Raw genomic sequence first — 24,470 nt, forward strand, 5'->3', positions numbered from 1 at the left:
CCTGGCTGGAGCGGTAGCTCTCGAAGGCCCTCAGGGCACTGTCGGTAAGCTTCACGTGGAACACAGACACCTTGCTGCCGTCGCTCACCCGCCCGCAGGACAGCCCGTAGCTCCGATCCTCCTTCAGCGCCGCCATCTTGCGACCATCGCTCCCCCGCCCCCCCTTCCCGGTTCCAGCGCCGGAGCGCCGGCCACGCCCCGCCCCGCCGCCCGCTGACGCGCTGCATTATTCATGAGACGCGGCTGGCCACACCCCCTCTGGATCTAGCGAGGCCCACAGTAGCCTCTGCACGGCCGGCCGACTGCTGCATTATTCATGAACGCAGCTGGTCGCGCCCCCTGTGGGCCTGGCGAAGCTCACAGTCACCGCCCCAGGTGCTGTATATTCATGAAGTGTGGATGGCCCCACCTCTCAAGGCCCCGGAGAGGGTCACTTCCGTGCCCGGACTCCGCCCCGACACGCGCACCCCTCCAGGCCCCGCCTCAATATACATTATTCATGACCCTGACTCAGCCAGGCTGGCCGAAGCCACGCCTCACTGGCCGCTGACGTGATGCATTATTTATGAAGTCGCACCAAACCTACCGCCTTTGGTTTCTGTTGAGAGCGGTAGCCTGTGCGTGAAGGGGGCGGGGCCGGTGCAAAACACGTGGGGGGCGGGGCTGGCTATTGGCCCGGTGAATGGGCGTGACTATGCAAACCGAGCGCGCGTTGGACGCTGGGTTGGGCTAGTGGGGCTTCCCTTAAGGTAAGTAGATGGGATTCCCTGGCCCGGGCTGTTAGGGAATTGGGGGTGATGGGGAAGCAGGAAATTTTGCTCATGATAAGAGTAGACTTTTATTAGAATAAAATTCTACATCCCCAAGGTTCCTGAAATATGGTGGTTATGCAGCTTTCCCATTTTAAGAAAACACTTTATGGGGGCACCTGGATGGCTCAGTAGGTTAAGCCTTGGACTTTGGCTCACGTCATGATCTCAAGGTTCGTAAGTTCCAGCTCCGCACCGGTCTCTGTGCTGACAGCTCAGAGCCTGGAGTCTGCTTCTCTCTCTGCCCCTCTCCTGCTCACGCTCTCTCTCTCTCTCTCTCAAAAATAAACATTAAAAAAGGTTAACATAGGGGCGCCTGGGTGGCTCAGTCGGTTGAGCGTCCAACTTCAGCTCAGGTCATGATCTCTCAGTCCGTGAGTTCGAGCCCCGCGTGGGGCCCTGGGCTAACAGCTCAGAGCTCGGAGCCTGGAGCCTGCTTCTGATTCTGTGTCTCCCTCTTTCTCTGCCCCTCCCCGACTCATGCTTTGTCTGTCTCACTCTCAAAAATGAATAAATGTTTAAAAAAAAAAAAAAAGTTAACATAAAAAAACATTTTATATATCATAAGATTAACCCATTTAAAGTGTGCTATTTAAAGTGTGGCGTTTAATACATTCACAATGCTGTGCAGCCACAATTATCTCATCTGGGGAAATTTTCATCATCTCTAAAGAAAACCGGTACACCAGGCACCTGGCTGGCTCAGCCCATGAAGTGTGCGGCTCATCACGGAAACTGCTTCAGGTCCTCTGTTCCCCTCTCTCTCTGCACCTTCCCCGCTCGTGATCTCTCTCTCAAAAATAAAAAAAATAAAAAAATAAAAAAAACATTGAAAAATAAATAAAATATTTCAATTAATTTTTTGAGGGGAGGAGGGGCAGAAAGAGGGGGAGAGAGGGAATCCTAAGCAGGTTCCACATCCAGCGCGAAGCAGGACACAGGGCTGGAACCCACAAACCATGAGATCATGACCTGAGCCAGAATTGAGTCAGATGCTTAACCAACTGAGCCACCCAGGTACCCCCCAAAATAAAATCTTTATAAAAGAAAAAAAGAAAGGAAACCCCTACCCACTAGTCACTCCCCATCCCCCCTTCCCAGCCCCTGCAACCAGTAACCTACTTTCTGTGTCTATGGTTTTATTCTGAACATTTCATATCAATGGAATCATACCATATGTGACCTTCTGTGACTGGCACTCAGTGAAAGACTCAGCATGATGTTTTTGTGAAAGTGAATGAAGGCAACCTCATTTAAAATAGAGTCAGAAGGTCAGAAGAAGGAGCTCTGTGCCCTACTGACTCATTGTTAATTGCAGACCCCAACAGGAAGAAGTCTACTTTACCATACCCCAGCAGGACAAAGGATGATTTTCTTCTCACCCAGCAATAGCCCAGCCAATAAGACACTGCCACAACTCACCCAATGAGAAACTCACTACCTTGACTTTCCTCCAATGGACTTTCATTCAAGGCAGCCCCTCCCAACTTCCTCTCTTTTCTCTAGGAGGTAATGTTTCATCTCTTTTGTTTGGTTTTGCCGATACCCTAGCTTGCATGTCCTGAGTTGCAATTCCTCTGCTATTCCTGAATAAGCCCATTTCATTGGTAAAATAACTGGCTGTTTCGTTTTCAAGGTTAATATATTCAAGGCTGGTCCCGTTGTAGCATGTATCAATAATTCATTCACTTTTATGACTAATATTCCATTGTGTGGATGGGCCACATTTTGTTTACTCATTCATCCACTGATGGACATTTAGGTTGTTTCCACCATTTGACTATTATAAACAGTGCTGCTGTGAACACTCAATGTACAAGCTTTTGTGTGGGCAAATATTTTCCCCTCTCTTGAGTCTATACCTAAGAGTGAAATTATTAGGTTCTATGGTAATTGTTTAACCTTTCAAGGACCTGCCAGACTGTTTTTTCACAGGAACTGCAATTTTATCAATCTCTCATTTTACAGGTGGGGAAACTGAGGCTGGAGACCAGGTCTGGCTTGTCCAGGCAAGCTTCTCCTGGGCTCTGGGTATTCTAACCTATGGAAAGTTCTCGATTTGTTTTCTTTTTCCCTTCAATCTAATTACAGACAGTAGTCATAGGATGAAGATTTTAAGGTGAGAGAGGAAGGTGAAGTTCATGGGCCTTCTGTCTATCTCTACTCAGGTGATCTCCTTAGATCTGCCCACCGCTGCCAAGTTGGCACTATCATCTGACCATGAACTGCTGACCCCAAGGCCATGCTAGACTCCTTGAAACCTTTTCCCGTAACTTCCATTAACATCTCCATTTACAAATGGAGAAACTAAGGCTCAGAGGCATGAGGCAAGCACTCAAGGGTATTGGCCCTGCCAATGAGTGGGCTGGCTAGAACTTGAACTTAAGATCTTTCTGACCCAGAGCCCTCTTGATTACCCTTCACCCTGCCTCTAAAACCTGGGTCCCTTTCTCTATATTTCTTCATTGAACACCCTCAGCCCAGGGCCTAGCATGGAGTAGCTGCTCAGGAAATGAGTGTTGAATGAATAAATGATCTCATTTAATTCTCACAACACAACTACCAGCCAGTTTTGTAGATGAGAATAAGGCTCAGAAAGTTTTCACATGCTGCCACAGAGATTCCAACCGCAGCCTGCCTAAGGCTTAAGGGTTAAAACTCTGGAATCCTCTACCCTTCACCTGGGGTCAGTCCATCCTACAGGGAAGATGCCAGCACTTGCTCACACACACTGACCCCTCTGCCCACTGTCTGTGCCCAGCTGTTTATCCAGGAGCTGGGCCAGGTAAATATTGGAGTAGGCAGGGCTCACTGCCTAGAGGGATCACGGAAGGGCAGGAATAAGGCAGGTGAGGAGTGGTTGGTCAGAGTAGAGGATGGGGAGGGTAGAGACAGGTGGACTGCTGAATGGAGAACGCAGGAGGAGCCAGCTTTGAAGGCTGACCAGCTCCCTGTGTGACAGTGGGAAAGGCATGACCCCTTTCTGAGCCTCTGTGGATTTATCTGAGAAATAGACAACAGTAGGAATATTGAGTGCTTAAAATACACCAGGTTCTGTGCTTGGCATCCACGACTGCCTTTGGGAGTGAATGCAGTGGTTTGGACTCATCCGCCAGATGAGGAAACCAAGACTTGGAGAAGTCAAGAGAATTAAGAACACAGAACCATGGGCTCTGCTGCTTAGTACCAAGCATTTCTCCACTTTACCCTTAATGCTCCAGTGGCTCCCAATGGAACCCCAGGAACGATAATGGAGGAACCATCAGCCATTGGCACGCCCTCCAAAGTCTCTAAGAACTACGTCACCCAGGGGTGCCTGGGAGGCTCAGTTGGTTAAGTGTCTGACTTTGGCTCAGGTCATGATCTCACAGTTCACGAGTTTGAGCCCAGCATCAGGCTCTGTGCTGACAGCTCAGAGCCTGAAGCCTGCTTCAGATTCCGTGTCTCCCTCTCTCTCTGCCCCTTCCCCACTCACACTCGATCTTTCTCTTTCAAAAATAAATAAACATTAAAAATTTTTTATTAAAAAAAAGCAAAACTACTTTACCCAAGGAATTTGAAGCTGGTTGGTCCAATGGGATGGCCCCTGGGTGTGCACTCCACCTGGCCAGCTCATTGCAGAAGGTCTAGCTCTATGATGGGAACAGTGACTCTAGTCTGCTCCTCATCCCCTATATGGCTTTGGACATGTCTTATCCTTCTCAGTGTGCTCACATCATAAAACAGGGATAATAATGGCATTTACACAAAAGCTGGGCCCTGGACCAATGGCAAATAGCATCATCATGGGAGTAATTATTATTATTTTTTTTAATGTTTAGTTTTGAGAGAGAGAGAAAAAGGGAGGGAGGGGCAGAGAGAGAGGGAGACACAGAACCTGAAGCAGGCACCAGGCTCTGAGCTGTCAGCCCAGAGCCCGATGCAGGGTCTTGAACTCATGAACCGCGAGATTAAGGCCTGAGCCAAAAGTCATACGCTTAACCGACTGAGCCACCCAGGCACCCCTGGAAATCATTATTAATGAGTTTACAACAGTTTATATATATAATCCCTTTCTGTCACATCTTTATGTTGTTTGCAGTTTATGTGTTTTTAAACCACACTGGGGGGCGCCTGGGGGGCTCAGTCGGTTAAGTGGCCGACTTCGGCTCAGGTCATGATCTCGCGGTCCGTGAGTTCGAGCCCCGCGTCGGACTCTGTGCTGACCGCTCGGAGCCTGGAGCCTGTTTCAGATTCTGTGTCTCCCTCTCTCTCTGACCCTCCCCCGTTCATGCTCTGTCTCCCTCTGTCTCAAAAATAAAATAAACGTTAAAAAAAAATTTTTAAACCACACTGGGATGAACACCATTAGTCAGCTATTGCTAATAGCTATTACTAATATATGTATTAGTTATATACTGCTATATAACAAAATACTTCAAACTTAGTGGCTTAAAACAATAAACATTTATTATCTCACAGTGCCTGGGAGTCAGAAATTATCTCACAGTGCCCGGGAGTGATATGTTTTAACTGGTCCTCTGCTCAAGGTCTCATGAAGCTGCAATGGAGGTGTTGGCTGGACTACATCCTCATCCCGAGGCTCAACTGGAGAAGGATCCATATCCAAGCTTCTTGAGCCTGTTGGCAGAACTCATTTCCTGGTGGTTGTAGGACTATAGTCCCCATTTCCTTTCTGTCAGCTGGGGGCCACTCTCAGGTGCTAGCCACATGGCCTCCTCCATCTCAGTAAGAGAAAGCCTCCCTCTATTGAGAGGGAGAATTCTGAGTGTTGAATGCTGAACCCCTCTCATGGTTCAAATCCCTCTGATTTCCTCGTCTGCAACCAGTGAGTCAGGCCCACTCAGATTATCCCCATGTCTTAAAGTCAGTTGGCCCAATAACATAATCACAGGAATGAGATCTGTCCCACTTCTAGTCCTGGGATGATATAGAATAAGAAATCTCGGGAACACCTTAAAATTTCTGCAGCCCATAGCCCTAGGAGCCACATCTCTGCACACCTGTCCCACAGCCTCCTACAAACTCAGTTGTTCAGTCAGCAAATGAGCCTCAGGGATTCTGAAACATACTACTTTGCAGCAGACAGAATGCAAGGACTCATTAGGGCACTCACTTTGGAGAGAGCCCCTCTACGTGGTGGGGCAGCCAGCATGCAGCCTCAGGGTCCAATGCCTGCTTCACTGCCCCCTCAGCTGGGCATCTCAGAGCCAGCAAGTCTAGCTTGTAGGCCCTCAGGCCTCATCTGTGCATCGGGGAGGCTAACAGTCCTTCTTGGGACAGGGAGTAAAGACATCTGTTGTTGGGGATCCCCAAGACTACGCTCAGGTTTGATGATTGACTAGAAGGATCCACAGAACTCAGAAAAGCTGTTCTGTTCATGGCTATGGTTGATCACAGTGAAAGGACAGTCTAAAGTCCTCAAAGGAGAAGAATGCGTGAGGCAGAGCCCTGGAGAAACCAGGCACAAGCGTCCAGGTGCAGACCTGTCACAACCTTTGCGACAACACACACACACACAGTACTGCCAACCAGGGAAGCTCACCCGAGCCTCATTATCCAGAGTTTACTGGGGAGGAAGGCTGACCACCCATGTGCTTGACCTCAGTCTCCAGCCCCTCCATAGGTCAAGTTGATACCATTTGGCTAAAAGCCCCACCCTAAAGTATATTATTAGCATAGACTCTCTGGTGTGGCCCAAGGTCTTAAATAAACAGACACTTTTATCGGTCAGGACATCCCAAGAACTTAGACGTAGATGTGACCTGCCAGGAGCAGACCGAGGGCCAGTCCTTTCTTGGGAACGTGCAGGGCTTGGACAGCCTAGGTCTGCTGACTTACTTCTTTACTGATCTGTATCAGGTGGGTCTCCAAGTGTCCCCAAACCACCATTTTGCTTCATGGATCAGCTGTATTATCCTCACCGTGAGCAATGAAGAAGGTACGGCCTAGCATTACCTGGAAAGAGTTTATAGTGATGACCATGCAGACTCTTCCTCAAAGGTGGCCTGTGTGCTGGCTATACCTTCTGGAAAATGTTCAAAGTCAGTTAAAACACTTTCATGCTTAGGGGACTCTGACGGCTCCACAGCTGATCCCCTCCATGGTAATTTTCTTCCTTTCACCCATCCATCTGTCCACAAGCATTTATGATTACTCCTTTCTGTCCTCTGCCCAGTCAGGGAGGCTCCCTGAGGAGGACACACCAGGCCATAGAACAAAACTGATAACAGCCCAGAAGACTTCCCTCCTCTAAATGCCCACATGCAACAGAAAATCCAGGCTGACTCAGGCAAAAACAATTATTGGCTCAAAAGAGTGAAGAAATGATAGACCTGGGGCGGGGCACAGCTAGCTCCAGGAGCTGAATAGGATCACCGTGACTCAGTCTCTCTCTCAGCTCTGCTCTCTGGATGGCCTTCACTCTCAGGACCCTCTTCATAGAGACAAAGATAACCACAGCAGTACCAGGCCAACAGCCCCAACTCAGCATCCTCTAGAGTAGAAGAGTATCTACTTCCTCTGGGTCCAGAAGTTTCAGGGAAGGCTTTGATTGGCTCGTGGTGGGTCACAGTGTGGAGCCAATCACTGTGGCCAGGGTGCTAGAATGCTCTGATTGGTCAGGCCTGGGTTGCAGATCCATCCCTGAAGGCTGGTGGGGAACCAGCCCTATCTGCATGGAAAGGAGTGGAGGTGAGTTCCACCAGGAGGAAAAACAGAGGACAGGCATTCAGGGACCTAATGGTACCACGCTGGGTGACTCCAGCCAGCCCTCACCCACGCCCCAGGAGCTCGTCCTTTAGGGATGACATGAGATGGAGGCATGCAAAGGATGCTTCATCAAAGTGCTCAGGAGATGTGAGTGCCTCCCTCTCCCCCCGCCCCCCATACACACACACACACACACACACACACACACACACACACAGCTCATTCTATCATGCTCACTTCCAATTCACAGCCCACTGTGAGCTGTACCCTTCAAGGGCAAGGCAAGGCTGAGTCATTGCCTAGGACCAAGTACACAGGAGGCACTGATACCTGTTTTCATATGAAAGAATATCCATCCTAGCTGTCCTCTGAATGTATCATGTACTGCCCAGCTGGCACACCTTTGACATGCCATGCCAGTCCTGGGAGCACTCTTTATGCCTGCTGAAGGACTCCTGCGTCTTCAGGGACACTTCAATGCCCCTCATCCTGGACACCCTACCCCACCCACCCCATTCACACAATTGAGGCTAAAATGACCAAAGGAATGAACGTTCTAAACTTCACACTTCTGGCGATGGCATTCAAAGCCTCTCTCATTTCTGGCTATAACTTGCAGAGAGGTGTAGAATTGGCTGGGGGTCAGAGCATGGGCTCTGGAGGCAGGCTGACCTGGGCCTAATCCCGCCTATTGTTTCTTGGGTGATGGGACCCTGGACAGGAGCTGACTCTTTTCTGAGCCTCGATCTGCTCAGCTAATAATGGGCACAACCAAAAAATCCTTGGAGCAAAGGGAGAAGACACACTCAGCCGGACTCCACTGTTACTAAAAAACTAGTCTTCAAGACAGCATGGGACCCAGTGTGGGACCCACAAAGAGGACACAGAGACCCTCAGCATGGAGTAGGGGCCAGAAGACTCACATGTGTGGTCAACTGATTTTTTTACAAAGCTGCCACAGTAACTCACTAGGGAAGAGAAGGTCTTCCCCACAGATGTTTCTGGAACAACTGGATAGCTATAGAGGAAAAAATGAACCTTAACTCCAACCTTACACTATATACAAATGTTCGCTGAAAGTGAACTGTAGTCTCCATAGAAAAGTTGAAGCCATAAACCATTTAAAAGAAAGCCTAGGAGCGTCTGAGTGGCTCAGTCGGTTAAACATCCGACTCTTAATTTCAGCTTAGGTCATGATCTCACAGTTTGTGGGATCAAGCCCCACGTTGGGCTCTGTGCTGACAGGACAGAGCCTGCTTGGGATTCTCTCTCTCTCTCAAAATAAATAAATAGACGTTAAACAGAAAAAAAAAAAAAAGCCTAAAAAAATCCCTACAAACTAGATTTAGCAAATATTGACAAAAAGCACACAGAAAGGTAGAAAAAGCTGATAAATTGGACTTCATTAAAAATATCTGCTCTAAGAAAATGAAAAGTGAGCCACAGAATGGGGAAAATATTCACAATATACTACCTGACAAAGAACTTGCCTCCAGAATGTGCGAAAAATGGACACAGCATGAGGCCGCCGTGGGTACCCGGTGGACGAGTGCCATGACAGACGTGATCGCCACTTGGGAATGATGGCAGTGGTTACTCTCACAACCTCGGCCAGGAAGTCACCCTAGCCAGCCCACCATCCCACTGGCCACCCCTCAGGCCAGCTTCCCAGCCTGAGGTCAGCAAGTCTGAGGAAAGGGGGGGGGGGGGGTCCTACCTGGGACTCCAGTCCCCCGAGCCTGGCCAACCCACAGCCCTTACCCCAGCACCACTCACAGAGCCCCCCTCCTGTCTGAGTACAAAGTAGAAGCCTAAGGGGGCTGAATGGCGGAAAGGAGGGTTCAAGCCACCAACAGATCGGTGTCCACAGATCTGCGTCCACAGGCTTATAGAGCAAGGGCCTGGTGCAGGCAAGGTCAAGGCCTGATTGCTACCTTCTGCTGAGTGGCTGTGGCCAATGGCTTTCCCTCCTGGGCTGTAAGGGGACAGGTGCAGGACAGATCCTGAACGGTGATCTATTCCCAGAGATCTCCTTTCCTGGAGGCAGGATGAAGCCTTGAGAAGGGTCTCAGGTGCTGCATTGACAGAGGCCTGAACACTGGCTCTACCTGTTCTGGCTGTGATGGTACACGGCATTTAAAGGAGATGATCCTACAGCCTCAGATTGGGAGAAAAACTAAACAAAATCAAGAGGAGCTCCTGGAATCAACCCCAACCCCTCTCCATAGTCCCTGAGGCCCTGCAGGGTCCAGTTCTGCTGACCACACACTCTGCTCAACCTTGAACACATCAGGCTCACCCCTGCTCCAGGGCCTCTGCACTGGCCGCGCTGCTACCCAGACACGGGGCTGTCAGCGTGCAGCACAGCCAGACCCCTGTGGCCACTGAAGTCTCAGCACAGCACCCAGTTAGATCCTGCCAGGATCCCCATCGTCAGATGGGGCAACAGAGAGGACAGCAGCGGGGTAACCGGCACAGCTGGGTGTGAACTCCTGCGGAGTCCAGCTGGGTACCCTGAACACCTTGCCCCACTTCTCCAGGCCTCCATTTCCCCCTGTGTAAAGCAGGTCTGCTGTGGTCTGAGAGGAGACACCCCCCACTCTAGTCCTGCATGACCCTGGATGTGACACAGGCTGTCTCTGGCCCCGCCCCAAGTGACAGCAGAAGAAGGTACTGGAGCCAGCAGAGTGCGGGGTAGGAGGCTTTATTTCACAGAATGGGTAGGAGGGAGAACCTGGACAGAGGGCAGCAGGCGGGGTGGGTGGGTGGTGGTGCTTGGAGAGGGACTGGGTCAGGAAAGGGCTGCCCCCAGGCCTGTTGGGAAGGAGAAACTGAAGCCGGCCTCTGCTGAGACCAAACCCAAGGGGGTGGGGGTGGGAGTGGAAATTGGGTCTGGAGGAATGAGGGCCCCCTCCCCCCGGGCTGGATATGGAGCCCGGGCCCTGCCTCAATTTCCTCCTATAGGGCCATAGTCCCTCCTGGCTCACTAGGGCCACGTGGCCCCCAAACCTCACTGCTCCCGCCCCAGAGGAGGGGGCTAGATCAGACAGGGCAGTTGACAGGGAGCCTGGGGAAGTCAGGGAGCGCGGGGTGGGGTCCACGGTGTGCGAAGGGGTGGTGGCCACCTGGGTGGTCAGTTCCTGGCAGCGATGACCACAGAGAGAGCCACGCCCCCCAGGGCAACGGCAGTCGCCCCAAACAGCCACTTCCATGGGATGGACTGTGGATAAAGGGGAGGGAAGAGAAGGCCGGAGGGTGGTCAAGACAGATACCCTGGTCTTCACCTACCAACACGGCCGAAAGAGGCCTCCCAGCAAACCATTGCTGGACAATGCCTTTCCTGCCTTCTGGCAAACTCCTACTCAAGCATCGAATCTCCCCTGTTCTGGAACACTTCCTCTTCCCCTCTGGAAGCGCTATCATTCCCTGCCCTGAGCCCTCGAAATTGTGTTCCATCTCCTGCTCCAGCCCTGGCCACACAGGGCTGGGGCTTCTCTGTGTCTCCAGCATGGTCCAGCCCGGTTGACAAGGACATCAATCCTTGCAAAATGAAGAAACTCCTTCTGCGTGGTGTGCCCCACCCTTAGCCCCTACCCCTCCTCTGGGAGCATCCCTGTGCCTGCCAGCCCCAGCTCACCCAGGCACCCTTGCCAGGACACTTGGCAGGCAGCCGGCTGGGGTTGCCCAGCATTTTCCGGTACAGGGCGGTCTCTGTGCTCCGCTGGGCTGCGTGCTTCTTCACCAGTTTCGAGAGCTCTGCGTGGATCGTCTGCAAGAGGTGGGTGTCAATTGGGCTAAGAACATGCAACCTGACCATCTAACTGGACCATCATCTCTGATGCTCTGCCTTTCTGTGGCCCCTGGTCACTTTGGACTGGGTCCACTGGGACATGGAAGTCCCACCTGCCCCTCTCTGGGCATCAGCAAAGTAGGGGCCCCATCTCTATCCTCCTAGGTAGCCAGTGGAGGAGGCAGAGCACAAGGTGGCCAGGAGAGAGGAAGATTCCAGGAGAAAAGCTGAAGACATTGACACGGCCCCGGTTAGTGGCACCCTTGGCCTCTGGGATCCCCGTGCGGGAGGGCTGAGCCCAGGCCACCTATGCAGGAGTCGTGACGGTGTCAGCCAGCTGGCTGTGGCTCTTCAGCCACCGATCCCCTGTCACTCCCCAGGCTGGAACACCATAGGGAAAACCACAGCAAGAACAACAAGACTCCAGGATGACTTCCCAGATAGGCTGGCAGGACAAGTCCCAAGGGCATCTCCTGTCTGCTCACCTTGTTGGAAGGTTCCAGCTTCAGGGCTGCCCTCAGAATGGGGATGGCCTCACTGTACTCCCCTTGCTGGGCCAGCACCTGTGGGAGGAAATGGATGGCATCGCTCCGGAACCACAACGGACCGTGGTCATCTTCAAAAGACCCATCCCTGCCAGGCTCCTGGCCACCCTGACTAGTCCCAAATCTATCACCAACAACCACCCCAGGGTTCCAGCCACCTTCACTCCCGAGCCCTCCGACTACATGAGCGCCCCACTAGGCGGTGTCATCCCAATCTGCTCCCACCCCTGCATGTCAGTCTCAGGCTCTGCAGGAGACCTGGGTGTGGCCTCACCTCCTCCCTCGCCACCCTGGCTGGTTCAAGAAGCCAGGTGAATGTTTCCAAAGCTTTGGCTACAGTGGATGATTCAGAGCCAGCCAATGAGATCCAGCCTGAACAATGCTGGTGTCACTCAGAGACCAGATGCTAAGTGGGGAGGATGTGAAGCCTTGGTCTTTTGAGGGGGTAAGAAGCAGCATCTTGGTCACGTTGAGAGGGAAACCCATAGCGGACAGGCACAGCATCCTCACAACATTGCTAATGCCTGGATCCAGCCATCCCTGAAGCCAAACACCCTGGCAGTTCCACAAGCTATTAATTCCTCCTCTTGCTTGAATCAGTTTGAGAACGTTTCTGTCACTACAACCAGCAGATACAAACATGCATGAGACCACATTAGCAGACAATCCCACTGCCCCCAAGAGGATTATAAACCTTTGAAAAATAGGGGCAGCATTTTCTTCCCAAGTTTCTACACAGAACTTTACACACAAGTGCTTTAAAAATGCTGGGTGGAGAAAGGCCCTGTTCATGCCTCTCATCAACAGGCTGGGTGATCCACCATTTGCTTGTATCTCAATTTCCTCCATTCACTGATAAAAGGTGCTGAACTCCCTGTCAACACACACATACGCACAGACACAGACACACACACAGACACACACACACACACACACACACACACACACACAAGGGCAAGGATCAACAAAAATGGGGGCGAAAGCAATTACGGTCAAATCTTCACAGGCCAAATTCATCCCTACATTCCACAGCACTTACTGGGTACCCCCTGTGTACCTGGCCCTGTTTGCAGGGCTAGAGATTTCACACCAAGTGAGCCAGACAAAATCTCCAGCTTCTCGCAAGGGAGGTAACAGCCATGATGACACCTGTCAGTGCTGACGACAACATGGAAAACACGAAGACAGGGCAGGGGGGCAGGGGTGTGTGGCCGGGAGAGCTTCCTGAGGAGATGACATCAGAGCAAAGACCTGAAGGGATCAGAGAGGGGCCCATGGGGGGGCGGGGGGGGATCTGGGGTATGCATGTCTCAGGCAGAGGGCATAGGAGGTGCAAAGTCACTAGGGTGGGAGTAGACCTGGCCTGGGCAGGAACAGCGAGGAAGCTGAGCAGGATGAAGAGGAGAGGCAGAAGGTGATGGCAGGGGACCAGATGACTCAGAGCCCCAAGGGCTGCAATGAGGACTTGGCTTTTGTTCCGACAAAGATGGGAACCATGGAGGATTACATGCAAGGAGCAGTCACCAATAGGCTACCCCGCGGTGTCAGGGATAATAGGACCTAGGATTCAAGTCTGGCCTCAGTCAATGAATTACTGGGATTCAGGCCAAAGCACCTGTCTAGGACTCAGGTTCCCCACTTGTACCCCAGAGAGCTTGGCTGGCTGATGCTTATGCCCATCTCGAATCCAGAGTCTGGAACCAGCCCCACTGTTCTGGGCGGGGGAACTAGCCTGCCCACCTGCGGCCTATGCCCATCTGCCCGTGGCTGGCGGTCCATCCATCTGCAGCGCACAGCTCACCTTGCCCTTGCGGAAGAGCGCCTTGATGTTGTCGGGCTGGTGCTCAAGCACGAGGCTGCAGGAGCGCAGCGCTGCACGATAGTGGTCCAGCTTCAGCTGGGAGGCTGCCAGGTTGTTCAGACATTTCACCTTCAGCTGCAGGAGCTGCTCCTCCTCCTCGAATGTCATGTCCACTGTGGGAGGATGGTGCTCAACCACGGCAGTGGTTACCACACTGCCAGGCCCCCACCACTGCCCATCTGCGGAGCGACGGCCGCCTTCCACTTCGGGGAAATGCGCCCCGTATGCTGTGTGACTCAGGCCAAGGCCCACTCCTTCTGTACCTCATGGCAGAGGAGCCTGGGTGGGGAGGGCCTCGGAGTATCCCCGTCACAGGAGACTGGGAAAGGGGGCTCTGAGTTCCCAGTGGCGGGGCCTCCATCATCTGATCCCCCAAGCCCAGCCCCTGCCATCTGTTCCATGAGTCCTCTGGTCTCAGTTTCCCTATTTCTAACATACACCAAGACCAGCGCCAACCTTAGGGCGCTATCAAGGAGTCTGTAAGATGGAGGCTAAGCAACGCAAAGGCCTAACACAGGGCACATGGATTGACACGGTCTACAGCCACCCACATTCCTACATACACCTGCGTCTGTAACATTCCACTGATCAGGGATACGCTGCAACTCCGGAGTGGACCCTAACCTAAAGATTAGGAATAGCTGAACATCTATCCATACTCTGGAATATTCTAGAACACTCGGAGTCTGAGGCCCACTGTGGCAGAGGGAAGTTTCTGGCACACTAGTGGATGCCTCTGCAGGGGAATGGCAAGATTTGACCTGGCAGTCACCTTTGGCGCTAGAGGTGATGGCCTTGATGGCGAGGTCGTAGGAATTGGCAGCCAACACGAAGTCGGCCCGCTGGTAGTGGGCATTGCCACACTCCCGCTTCCGGTTGGCCAGAGCCACACGCTCCTGCCCCGTGAGCATTTCCAGGTCGGGTCCATCCACGGCAGTCTTCAGGGTCACTTCCAGGCACAGGGCCGCGTGGGGGGGGATGTATGGGCTCCTGCTGGGGGATGGGGCAAGAGCAGCACTCAGACCCAGCGGCCACTATGAATGAACCTCAGACATGCTGGTTTAGCTAGGGAGCAGGGGGGAAAGGGTTCAAGTCTTGGAGCTGGCCCCACCGTCACCCCCTCCTCAGTACACCGAAAGGGAAGTAACTTACCACCCATGAGCTACCTGACTTGGAGAGTAACTTCCCTTCCCTAAGTCTGTTTCTTTTATATAAAATTGGCAGGCAAAGGGGTCCCCCATGGGGACCCTGCTGGTGACAGGTTCTCACCTGCCCTGGGGGCCATAGCAGTACTTGGAATCAGCAGTGACCATAGCTGTCTCCCCCACATCCATGAGCGGAACGCTGAGATCCAGGGCCTGGGTGTGTAAGGGCAAGGGGTCAGTCAGGCAGGCTCAGGTGCAGAGCAGCAACGCCACGTTTGCTCTGGCCCCCCCATCTTCCGGCCCCCAAGCCCAGCCCCTGCCAGCCACCACCACCTCCCCTCCATCCCGCCTGGCCTCCTCCGCTCAACCCCAGGGCAGCTGCCAGTCCCCTCGCCCCTTCCCACCTGGATGACATCGCAGTCGCCCAGCGTGAACACCAGCTCTGGCTCTTCCTGCACCCGAGTGCCGTTCTCCAGCGAAGTCTGCAGCTGCACAGTGACTACCTGGCCTTTAGCTGGGCGACTTGAGCCGGGTGGGCCTGGGACCAGCGTCTTCTTCCTTAACAGCCCGTTGCCTGCCGGGGACCAGGGACGAGCAACCTGTCACTAGGCGGCTTAGATGGGTGCCTGCTCCCTGAGCACCCCTCCCCCAGCACTCAGCTGAGCCTCAAACAGCTGCTCTGCCACTTACTGGGCAGGTGATTCCATGCCTCTGGAACTGTCCCTGGCTGGACACTGGGCATTAAAGGATTAACTTGAGGGGTGATGATAATGGCCTGTCTGACCATCATGTTAAGAAAATTAAGACTCGTCCAGGGCAAAGGGCTGAGAAAAGTTGTCCTGCCCAGCATTGTCAGGCTGGCAGGGATTTCCAGTAAAGAGACTCTGGAGCCACCCCCATCTTCCTCCCCTGGTTCCAATCCAGCCCTTGACATTTGGGCCTCAGTTTACCTCACCATGAAATGAGGTAGTCAGGGGGACCCCTGGAGACACCCAGTGAGCAGTTTGCTTGGTTAGCAGAGTGCCTGTGACGCCAGGCGTGTGTTCCTACCAAAGCACCACATCGCTAAATTTAAAAGTTAAACAGAGCCAGAGGGCCTATATGCAAAAGTGCCTGTGATGGCCCCAGAGCTCATGTTTTTCTCCATGCCCCAAGCAATCACAGGAATGGCCAAATGGTCACAGCCAACAGCTACTAAGCAGGCATGAGGCCGAGCACCCTTACAAACCACAATAAAGACACCCACTGACATCCCAAGACAACCACAGGCAATCGAGGGCTTACACCTGTGGGGCCTTGTCATACTGATACTACCTACAGTCACCCATATTCTGACATTTATCTGCGTTCCATAATATTCCACCAGTCTGGAATATACCATAACTCGAAATGTACCTTAGACTAAAAGTTAAGGGCAAGAAAGTATCGATTGATATTCTGCAATATTCTAGAATGTTCCAAATTTCTGTGCTGCTCCTTGACTTGTACATGCCCTACATCCAGTCTCAGAACCAATGACCTAGGGGATCCCTAGGGATCCCTGTGTCTAGAAGTTTCTGGGCACTAATGGTGGGTGTCCTGGAAGGGTTACAGCCAGGCACTGCCTCTCACCGCGGTAGACCCTGGGGAAATCAAGTACCCTCTGAAAGTCTCAGTTTCCTCGTACAGAAGCCCAAATACTGAGCTCAGAAAGTGGCTGGCTCAAATATAAAAGGACAAAATCAGGTTTGCGTGCAGAAGGACAGCAGGGCAGCTCTTAATATCAGTAAAGAGCTTCCCAAATTCTAATATAGCCAGGGGGGCTGTGTGACCTTGGGCAGGCACCGCCACTTCTCTGAGCCTCGGTTTCCTCATTTGCAAAATGGGGATATGGTAGGAATTACATCACAGGGTTGTCGTGAGGATAAAATATGATAAAATAGGCCTGGCACAGAACCAGTGCTCAGTAAATATTACCTGGTGTTATTTTTAGAAGTAACAATGCTTTTATCGGCAATAAAGATAATATCAGTGACAATTCTGTATTGTCGGTATCCGTGTTATTTAACACTCTTATTTTAACATTAGTGTCAACAGTGTAAAAATGATGTTTTACTAACATATTTATTAGCGGACACCGACATTATCGAATACGCTAGGTATCAGTCCCAGTAGCAAAAGGTTTTCTAGTTTCCAGAGTTGTTATCATGAGGTGGGGCATATGGGTGGGTTCCCCTAGTTTCTTTCTTGCAGGACTTCTCTGAGCAGCTACAATGCTCATGCGTGCTATGAGCCAGACAGAAGCATGAACAAAATGGGACGTTCCGCAGATCCATCTGACCCATGGACACATTTTCAGGAGAGAGGCACTTGCCAGACAAATGCCAAAAAAAGCAGCAGTGGGGGTTGGGAGCTGCCAGCGCCTGGTGTGCTGGCTGTGTGGCTCCGGGCAGGTGACTCAGCCCCTCTGAGCCTCTGTTAGCAGCTCTGGGAAACAGGGACATAACACCAGGTGCGTGTGCGTGTGTGCATGTGACAATGAAAGGGATTCTTAAACATGAAGCATCTCAACCAGTTGCCTGTGGCTGGCAATCACCGTGGTTACGTGTTTTATTTCAAACCTACTTCATAGCAGAGAAGGAAAAATGAGGCTCAGGGGAGAAGAGGGCCTAGGCCAAGGTCACTTCTGAACCTGAGCTGTCCAAGCCCTGTGGGTCAACCCAAGCCACCCCTGCTCCTTACCCAGGATGTCCAGCCACTCATCAGGGGCTGGGGCGGGCTCGGGCTCAGGCTCCATGGCGGCCAGGAATTCTCGGGCCAGGGCCCCAGGCTGCTCAGCCTCCTCCAGTGGAGGCTGCCCCACGTCTTCAAGTGGTGGCAGCTCACTCAGATCTTCCTCCTCCTCCTCCTCCTCCTCGCCCTCTGCGTCTTCCACCCCATCCAGCACCTCGAAGTCCTCAAGTGGTGGGACCCCAGCAGGCGGTGGGGCAGCGGGCTCAGGGCCCGCGGCAGAGGGCTCAGCACAGGATGCCATGCTGCTGGGGGGACGGGAATTGGCCCTGGTGGGGGGAATGGATGGGGTAAGAATCCCACCACCCAGCCCCTCAAATTCTCCTCTGCATCCATTCGCCACGCTGCCCAACACTTGCTGTGTGACTCAGGGGCTCCAGGCCTCAATTTCCTCATCTATACTAGTGGGGAAAGAACCACCAAGCCGTGGACATCAATCAGTCCCAAACAATGTTAGCTATTATTACAGCTAATTATCTTTTAGTCTTTATAAATACCCAGAGAAGTAGGAAACATTCCCCTCCCCCATATTTTGCAGAAAAGGAAATTGAGGCCCAGAGGGGCAAAGTCATTTTACCCAAGGTCACAGAGCAAGGCAACTGCAGGGGCAGAATTTGAACCTGGGGCTTATCTGATTAAATGCCCAAAGGGGGTGCTGGGATTTTTTTAGGGCAACTGAAGTCTCAGGAAGTCTATTTTTAGAGCCCAAAGGGAATTGAGTCTTCACCAGGGCTCCCTACCTTCAGCTGCCCCTTCTCCTATGGGGAGCCACCTAGAAATCCCAAGCCTTCTCTTTCCATAACCTGAACCTAATACCACTCCCCCAACACCAAAGACCCTGGCCCAAACTCTTCCCTGGGAGCCCTTTCTCCTCTTCTCAAGCCTCCAGACCATTCTCAAAGTAGCCTCCTTTACAAGAGTGATCAAGACCCCCGTGGCATTCTACAGCCTCTTCCTTGGGCCATCAACTGTCCCCTTCCCCCAGGCCCCAAGCTCGGAGCTGGTAGAGCCTAGCCATCATTCTAACCCACAGCATCCTCTCCCTAACCCTCACCTGCCTGCTCCTTCCGGTCTTTGGCCCCATATTCTGAGACCCTCCCAGCCCCTACCCCCACAATCCCCTGCGCCCGCATAACTCGCCCTCCGCCCTCCCCCAACCACCGCCCCCAGCCCGGGCCAGCTACCCCCGCAGCCACTCAGTCGACCCGTAAACACCCTGATGTCCCCAGACGCCCCTCTCCGGATCGCATAACACTCTACGCCCTCTAGACGCCCCCGGCCCAGGCCTGGTTCTTCGTCAACCTCCCACCCAGGGCCCCAACGCTTCATGCCTCTTTGACGCCACCAGTCTGGGGCCCCCGACCCCTCGCACCCCTCGGGGGCCCAGGCCCTGCACTTCTCTGGCAGCAGCGCCCCCACCCACTCCCTTCAGCCCCATTCGGTCCCCACCCCCGGTTGCCCCCGCTCGGCCGCGCCCCCTCTAGCACTCCGACCCTCCACTCCCCCCGCAACCGGTTCGCCTCCCCCCGCGGCCTTTGGCCCCGCCCATCGGCCCCAGCCCCCGCCGCCCCAGCACCCAGACCAGCCCAGGCCTGGGTAGCGCCCCCAGCCAGGGCAACCCTGCCGGCGCCCCGGGACACGTGCCTCCGGCTCCGGGACCCCCGCCTGGGGTCCTGCGCCCCCCTCCCCGCCCCCAGCCGCGGCTGCCGCGCCTCGGGAACCAGGCTCGGGCGCCTGGCCCCGCCCCCACCACGCCCATTGGTCGCCGCTGCCGCGACTACAGCACCCATTGGCTCCAGCGCACATCCGTCTTGGGAGCAAGCACCACCCTCTTCCTGCTTGTTTCCGCGGGGCGTTCTTAAAGGGGCAGAGACTGCCGCGCCACCCCGGACGGGGGCGGGGGCGGGGGCGAGAACCAGGACGGGGAAGAGGACCCGGGCGGGGGCAGGGGCGGGGGTAGCAGGCGGAGGGTCTACAGACCCAAGTCTGTTCGCCAATACGCGCCGGGCTGCCTAGCGGGAATCTGCTCCCGTCTGAGCTTCATGTTGCTCATCTGCAAAATGGGGATAAACACCCCCATCCGCGCACTCTCACCTTGGGGGATTTGGGGAGGACAGCCTTAAAAGGTATTGCCTTAAAAAGCTCAGTCTTGACCATCAGGGCAGCTCTGGGACTGCTGGATAACCCACCCTGTAGCCCTAGTTACAGACGTGGTCCCAAGGTCCTGAAGGGGAGCGATCACCCAAGAGCACACAGAATCCCCGCCCCACCCTCGCGTGGTCTGTGTAATCCCCTGAAGGTTGCCTTTTGCATACAGAAGGAATTCAATTAGTGGCTAGGTGAGCGACTGAGCAACCAGGTCCGCTGGAAGGAGTTTCTCCTCCCTGCACCCTCTGCTAGAGGGTGATAAGGTACCCATGGCTTTAGGAGAAGGTGGCAGTGTCGATTAGATGGATTTTGATGGATCTTGGGTTTTTTTTTTGGGGGGGGGCGCTTACTCTTCCTTCACTCTATTTTATTTCCTTCCCGGGGTTTACTCATTTACAGAACGATCTTACATCTTTTGCTTCCCTCCTCTTATCCTGCTTTGCTCCATTCTGGAAAGAATTTTGCCTGTTTTGTCCCCACCGCATCCATGAATACCTAGCACCTATGGGAGTTCAATTGATGAATGAATAATTGAATGAATGAATGAGTGAATGAATGAATCACTGGCTATTGGAGGTAGCTAACACTGGAGGAGGTAACTGGCTTTTGGAGGTAACTAAGGTCAGATTGTAGCTCCTTGCGAGGTCACCTCCTACAGGAAGCTTTCCCTGACCTCCCCAAGGCAAGGCCTGGTTGGCTGTCCTCTTAGCATGATGAACCTCTGCCTCCTAACTGATTTTATGTCTGTGCCATTATTTGACTTACCTCTGCCTTGCCCACTATATTAGAAAACTCTCAAAGCCTTGGAATTGTCTACTGTTTGCCATTGTTTTAGCGCTGGGGCCTACACAGTGACTGGCACAAAAGGAGAGGGGGTGAGGGGAATTCAGGAAAATCATTGTGGTTGGAAGGAAGGCAGGCTAGCCAGCCTCAGAGGTGCTAGGCTAGTGAGGATATGTAAGAAATTTCCTGGGAAAGAACATCAAATAAACTCTGGGCCAGTGGTGGTTTTGAGGGACTTGGACTTTTCCCTGTCCATCTCTGAACCTCAGTGTTTTCATCTGCCCAATGGAGTCTCTTACCCATCCAGCTTCACCTCTGTTATAAAGGCTGGAAGAACTGTAATAAACAATGAGGGGTGGGGCACCTGGGTGGTTCAATCCGTTGAGCGTCTGACTTTAGCTCAGGTCATGATCTCTCACAGTTCACAAGTTCGAGCCCTGCCTCCGGCTCTGTGTTGACGGCTCAGAGCCTGGAGCCTGCTTTGGATTCTGTGTCTCCCTCTCTGCCCCTCCCCCGCTCACACTCTGTTTCTGTTTCTCTCTTAAAAATAAACATTAAAAAAAAATTTTTTTTAAATAAATAAATAAACAACGAGGGGTGCCTGGGTGGCTCAGTGAGTTAATCAACCAACCCTTGATTTCCACTCCGGTCATAATCTCACGGTTCATGACATCGAGCCCCACATCAGGCTCTGTGCTAACAGTGTGGAGCCTGCTAGGGATTCTCTCTCTCCCTTTCTCTGCCCCCCTCCTGTGAGCACACACTCTGTCTCAAATTTTAAAAAACACAGGAGCGCCTGGGTAGCTCAGTCGGTTAGGCATCCGACTCCGGCTCAGGTCATGATCTCGCGGTCCATGAGTTTGAGCTCCGCGTCGGGCTCTGTGCTGACAGCTCAGAGTCTGGAGCCTGTTTCGGATTCTCTGTCTCCCTCTCTCTCTGACCCTCCCCCGTTCATGCTCTGTCTCTCCCTGTCTGAAAAATAAATAAACGTTATAAAAAAAAAAAACAACACAATGAGACTAATGAATAAACAGCTAAGTTAAATATAAACTGAGAACAGCAACTGATACAATAACAATAATAATGGCTGACAGCACAGGCGAAGGCAAACACTTTACATGTATTTAATCCTCACATCAGCCTTATGAGACAAATACATACCCTGATATTGGGAGGCTGTGTCAGGTACTGCATCACGTTGCAATGTCAGTTTCCTGGTGAACTGGACTTTTTATTGTTATGATGTGCCCCTCTTTATCTCAACGCTTCTTGCCTTAGAGTGGGCTTTGTCTGATATTAAGATGGCGTGCTTGTTCTCTTTTGGTTCACTTTTCATTTTTGTTTGTTTGTTTAAAGTAGGCTTCACACCCAGCGTGGAGCTCAAAGCGAGGCTTGAACTCATGACCCTGAGATCAAGACCTAGGCTGACATCAGTAGTCGGACTCTTAACTGACTAAGGCGCCTGGGTGCCTCCAGCTCTTTCTTTTTTTTTTTAAGGTTATTTATTTTGAGAGAGAGAGAGAAGTGGGAGGGTAGGGACAGAGAGAGAGGAAGAGAGAGAGAGACAGAGAGAGAGAAACCCAAACAGTCTCCATGCTGTCAGCACAGAGACCAATGCAGGGCTTGATCTCAAGAACTGTGAGATTGTGACCTGAGCAGAGATCAAGAGTCAGATGCTTAACTGATTGAGCCACCCAGAGCCCCTCTTTTTTTTTTTTTTATTGGCTCATTAAAATTTTTTTTTAATGTTTATTTATTTTTGAGAGAGAGACAGAGCACAAGCAGGGGAGGGGCAGAGAGAGAGAGGGAGACATAGAGCCCAATGCAGGGCTCGAACCCACGAACCCTGAGATCATGACCTGAGCCTGAAGTCAGACACTAACCAACTGAGCCACCCAGGCACTCCATTGGCTCATTTTTTAAATGCTCCATCCTTTTGCAACATTTACCTTTCACCTTTCTGTATCCTTATGTTGTACATGTGTCTCTTATAAGCAGCACAGAATTGGGTTTTGCTTTTTGATCTAGTCTGCCTGTCTTTGTCTTGTAACTGGGGCATTTGGCCTGTTTACATTCAATGTCATTATAGACCTTTTTGGACTTAAATTTGACTTCCTGTGTGTTTTTTCTCTGACCCACCTGCTCTGTGCTCCTTTTCTCTTTCCTTTATGGCCTTTCTTAGGATTGGATGCATGTTTTTTGGTAAGACTATCTTCATCTTACAGATGGGGAAACTGAGGCACAGAGACAGTAATTACCTTGTTCAAGGTCACAGGGATGAAAAACAATAGAGGCCAGGTCTCTTCCCCTGTTGAGTTTCTATTCCACCTCCGGAGCTGGATATTGCACAATGATGCAAGTAAGTATCTAATTGCAGCTGTGATAAGCACTAAGTAGAAAATAAAACTAAAAAAGTGGCAGAGAGACGCTTCCAGTCCCTAGACTGTGGCGTCCCCTCAACAATGTCCCCATCACTGAATTGACTTTTCTCATCACTTTTCACCCTCTCCCTTGAACACACACAGGGGTTAAATATTTTCTTGTCTCTGATCCACCGTGCATCAAACATTTGGGGCCAACCAAGTCCCTTTTAGCCTTGACTTGTAGCTTCTACCCCTTCCAATACCCTCATAAAGGTTTCCTGGCTTCCAACAGAGCCCAAGGTACCCATTAAAGAGGTTGGTTTCTCCAGCCTGGGCCTTTTCTGCTGCAGCCTGCAGACAGAGCCATGGTTCTCAGCATCCCCAACCCAGGCTTTTCTCTCAGTACTGGTTGCTGTCTGGCTCACAGAACTCCACGGTTCTTACAGAAATCAAATCTACACTCTGTGATCCTCTCAGCCCTGAACGATTGTCAACACCTAGAAAACTCCTAATCTTATCTCAAAACCCCACCCAGATGTACCTGCTTCCTTGCCCCCGAATGAGTCCTCATACCGCACTCTTCAGGTTCCTCCAAGTTTAAGTCTCTCCTCTCTATAGTCCTGCATTATTCTCCTTGGTATTGGCATTGTCTGTGTCAGATACTGTCTCCTTTCATCCTCCAGGGCTAGGCAGGGATTGAATACTCTCTGCATCTCCAAAATATGGGCCACACCCAGAGGAAGTGCCTAGAGGGTTTACTGAACAATTTTTAAAACTGCTGAACTAAATATATAAGAATCCTGATCCTCATTAACTTTTCAGTGAATGAAGGCAGCAGAATGTGGGAGTAAAAAGTTTGCCGTCAGTTTACTGAGGGCTTATAGTGGGCCCAGCCTTATTGTAAGAAAGTAATCTGTATGATTTTACAAGGTTAAGCCATTTTCCCAAGTCCGCTCAGCTAGGATGTGACAGAGCTGGAATTAGAACTCAGATATGTCCAAATTCAGGGCTCTAAAAGAGTCTTTTATGTACCCAAAGGCATGTATGTATCTTCCAAGGTTTCAACAACCTTAAGAGGCAGATGCTATGATCACTCACAGTTAACAAACTGAGACCTAGAAAAATTAGATCTATAATGTGTAACAATACACATAAGGCTTCAGTAATTAGCGATTCATGGTTTTCAGTATATTCAAAAGGAGACAGATACAGAAGGAAATATAAATGTGTATGCATTGGTTAGCATATATATCTCCTAACTCTTATTGCTGAGGGGGTCTTTGAGCAATGATACTCCAATAGCAGTGAGCACACACCTAGCACCCAGATCTTGGTTTCTCAATACCATTCTTCAAGAAAAGGAACCAGGATCCCTAGAGAAATGGCATGGAACATTTTGTAGTACTAAAGTAAGGAAGTGCTCAGCTTTAGAAAGTTGGAGACGTTAAAAGGACATAGAAGTTACGAAGGAGCAGCAAAGTAAATAATAGAAATTAATTATAGGGGCACCTGGCTGGCTCAGTCAGTAGAGCATGTGACTCTTGAT

The 24,470-nt window shown here is 51.7% G+C and overlaps 2 protein-coding genes and 1 long non-coding RNA gene across 4 annotated transcripts in view; 1 reads left to right on the forward strand and 2 right to left on the reverse strand.

Annotated features, from left to right (window-relative positions):
• Nucleotides 1-182, reverse strand: part of ELL (elongation factor for RNA polymerase II) — a 78,301-nt gene extending 78,119 nt beyond the window's left edge. The window contains exon 1 of the mRNA XM_049640267.1: nt 2-182. Within this exon, the coding sequence (XP_049496224.1) occupies nt 2-136 (135 nt within the window). The 5' untranslated portion in view covers nt 137-182. The remainder of the gene's footprint in view (nt 1) is intronic.
• A 480-nt stretch (nt 183-662) lies between these two features.
• On the forward strand, nt 663-6,542 carry LOC125929254 (uncharacterized). Its single transcript, XR_007459830.1, has 2 exons — nt 663-749; nt 5,271-6,542. It is a non-coding gene; the product is annotated as an uncharacterized LOC125929254 (long non-coding RNA).
• Nucleotides 6,543-10,208: 3,666 nt separating this feature from the next.
• FKBP8 (FKBP prolyl isomerase 8) lies at nt 10,209-19,375 on the reverse strand. 2 transcript variants are annotated; one of them, XM_049640270.1, is made up of 9 exons: nt 19,275-19,375; nt 17,583-17,899; nt 15,266-15,435; nt 14,986-15,074; nt 14,489-14,706; nt 13,657-13,829; nt 11,796-11,873; nt 11,158-11,289; nt 10,209-10,740 (listed from the first exon to the last, which is right to left on the reverse strand). In XM_049640270.1, exons 2-9 carry the CDS (start codon nt 17,872-17,874, stop codon nt 10,654-10,656), a joined length of 1,239 nt encoding a protein of 412 aa, XP_049496227.1. In that variant the 5' UTR covers nt 17,875-17,899; nt 19,275-19,375; the 3' UTR covers nt 10,209-10,653. The 2 variants fall into 2 exon arrangements, with proteins under 2 accessions (XP_049496227.1, XP_049496226.1); XM_049640269.1 differs by having other exon boundaries at nt 14,489-14,709.
• Between the last annotated feature and the right edge of the window lie 5,095 nt (nt 19,376-24,470).

This window comes from Panthera uncia, chromosome A2, assembly GCF_023721935.1.
Source record: "Panthera uncia isolate 11264 chromosome A2, Puncia_PCG_1.0, whole genome shotgun sequence".
Lineage (NCBI taxonomy): Eukaryota > Metazoa > Chordata > Mammalia > Carnivora > Felidae > Panthera > Panthera uncia.

Excerpts from the sequence above, each read along its gene's own strand:
- FKBP8 (XM_049640269.1), bottom strand. The coding sequence starts at position 17,874 with ATGGCATCCTGTGCTGAGCCCTCTGCCGCGGGCCCTGAGCCCGCTGCC. Across the intron at positions 14,710-14,985 it reads TGCTATGGCCCCCAGGGCAG|CAGGAGCCCATACATCCCCC; the intron begins GTGAGAACCTGT and ends CCCATCCCCCAG. Across the intron at positions 11,874-13,656 it reads CGCTCTTCCGCAAGGGCAAG|GTGCTGGCCCAGCAAGGGGA; the intron begins GTGAGCTGTGCG and ends TTCCTCCCACAG.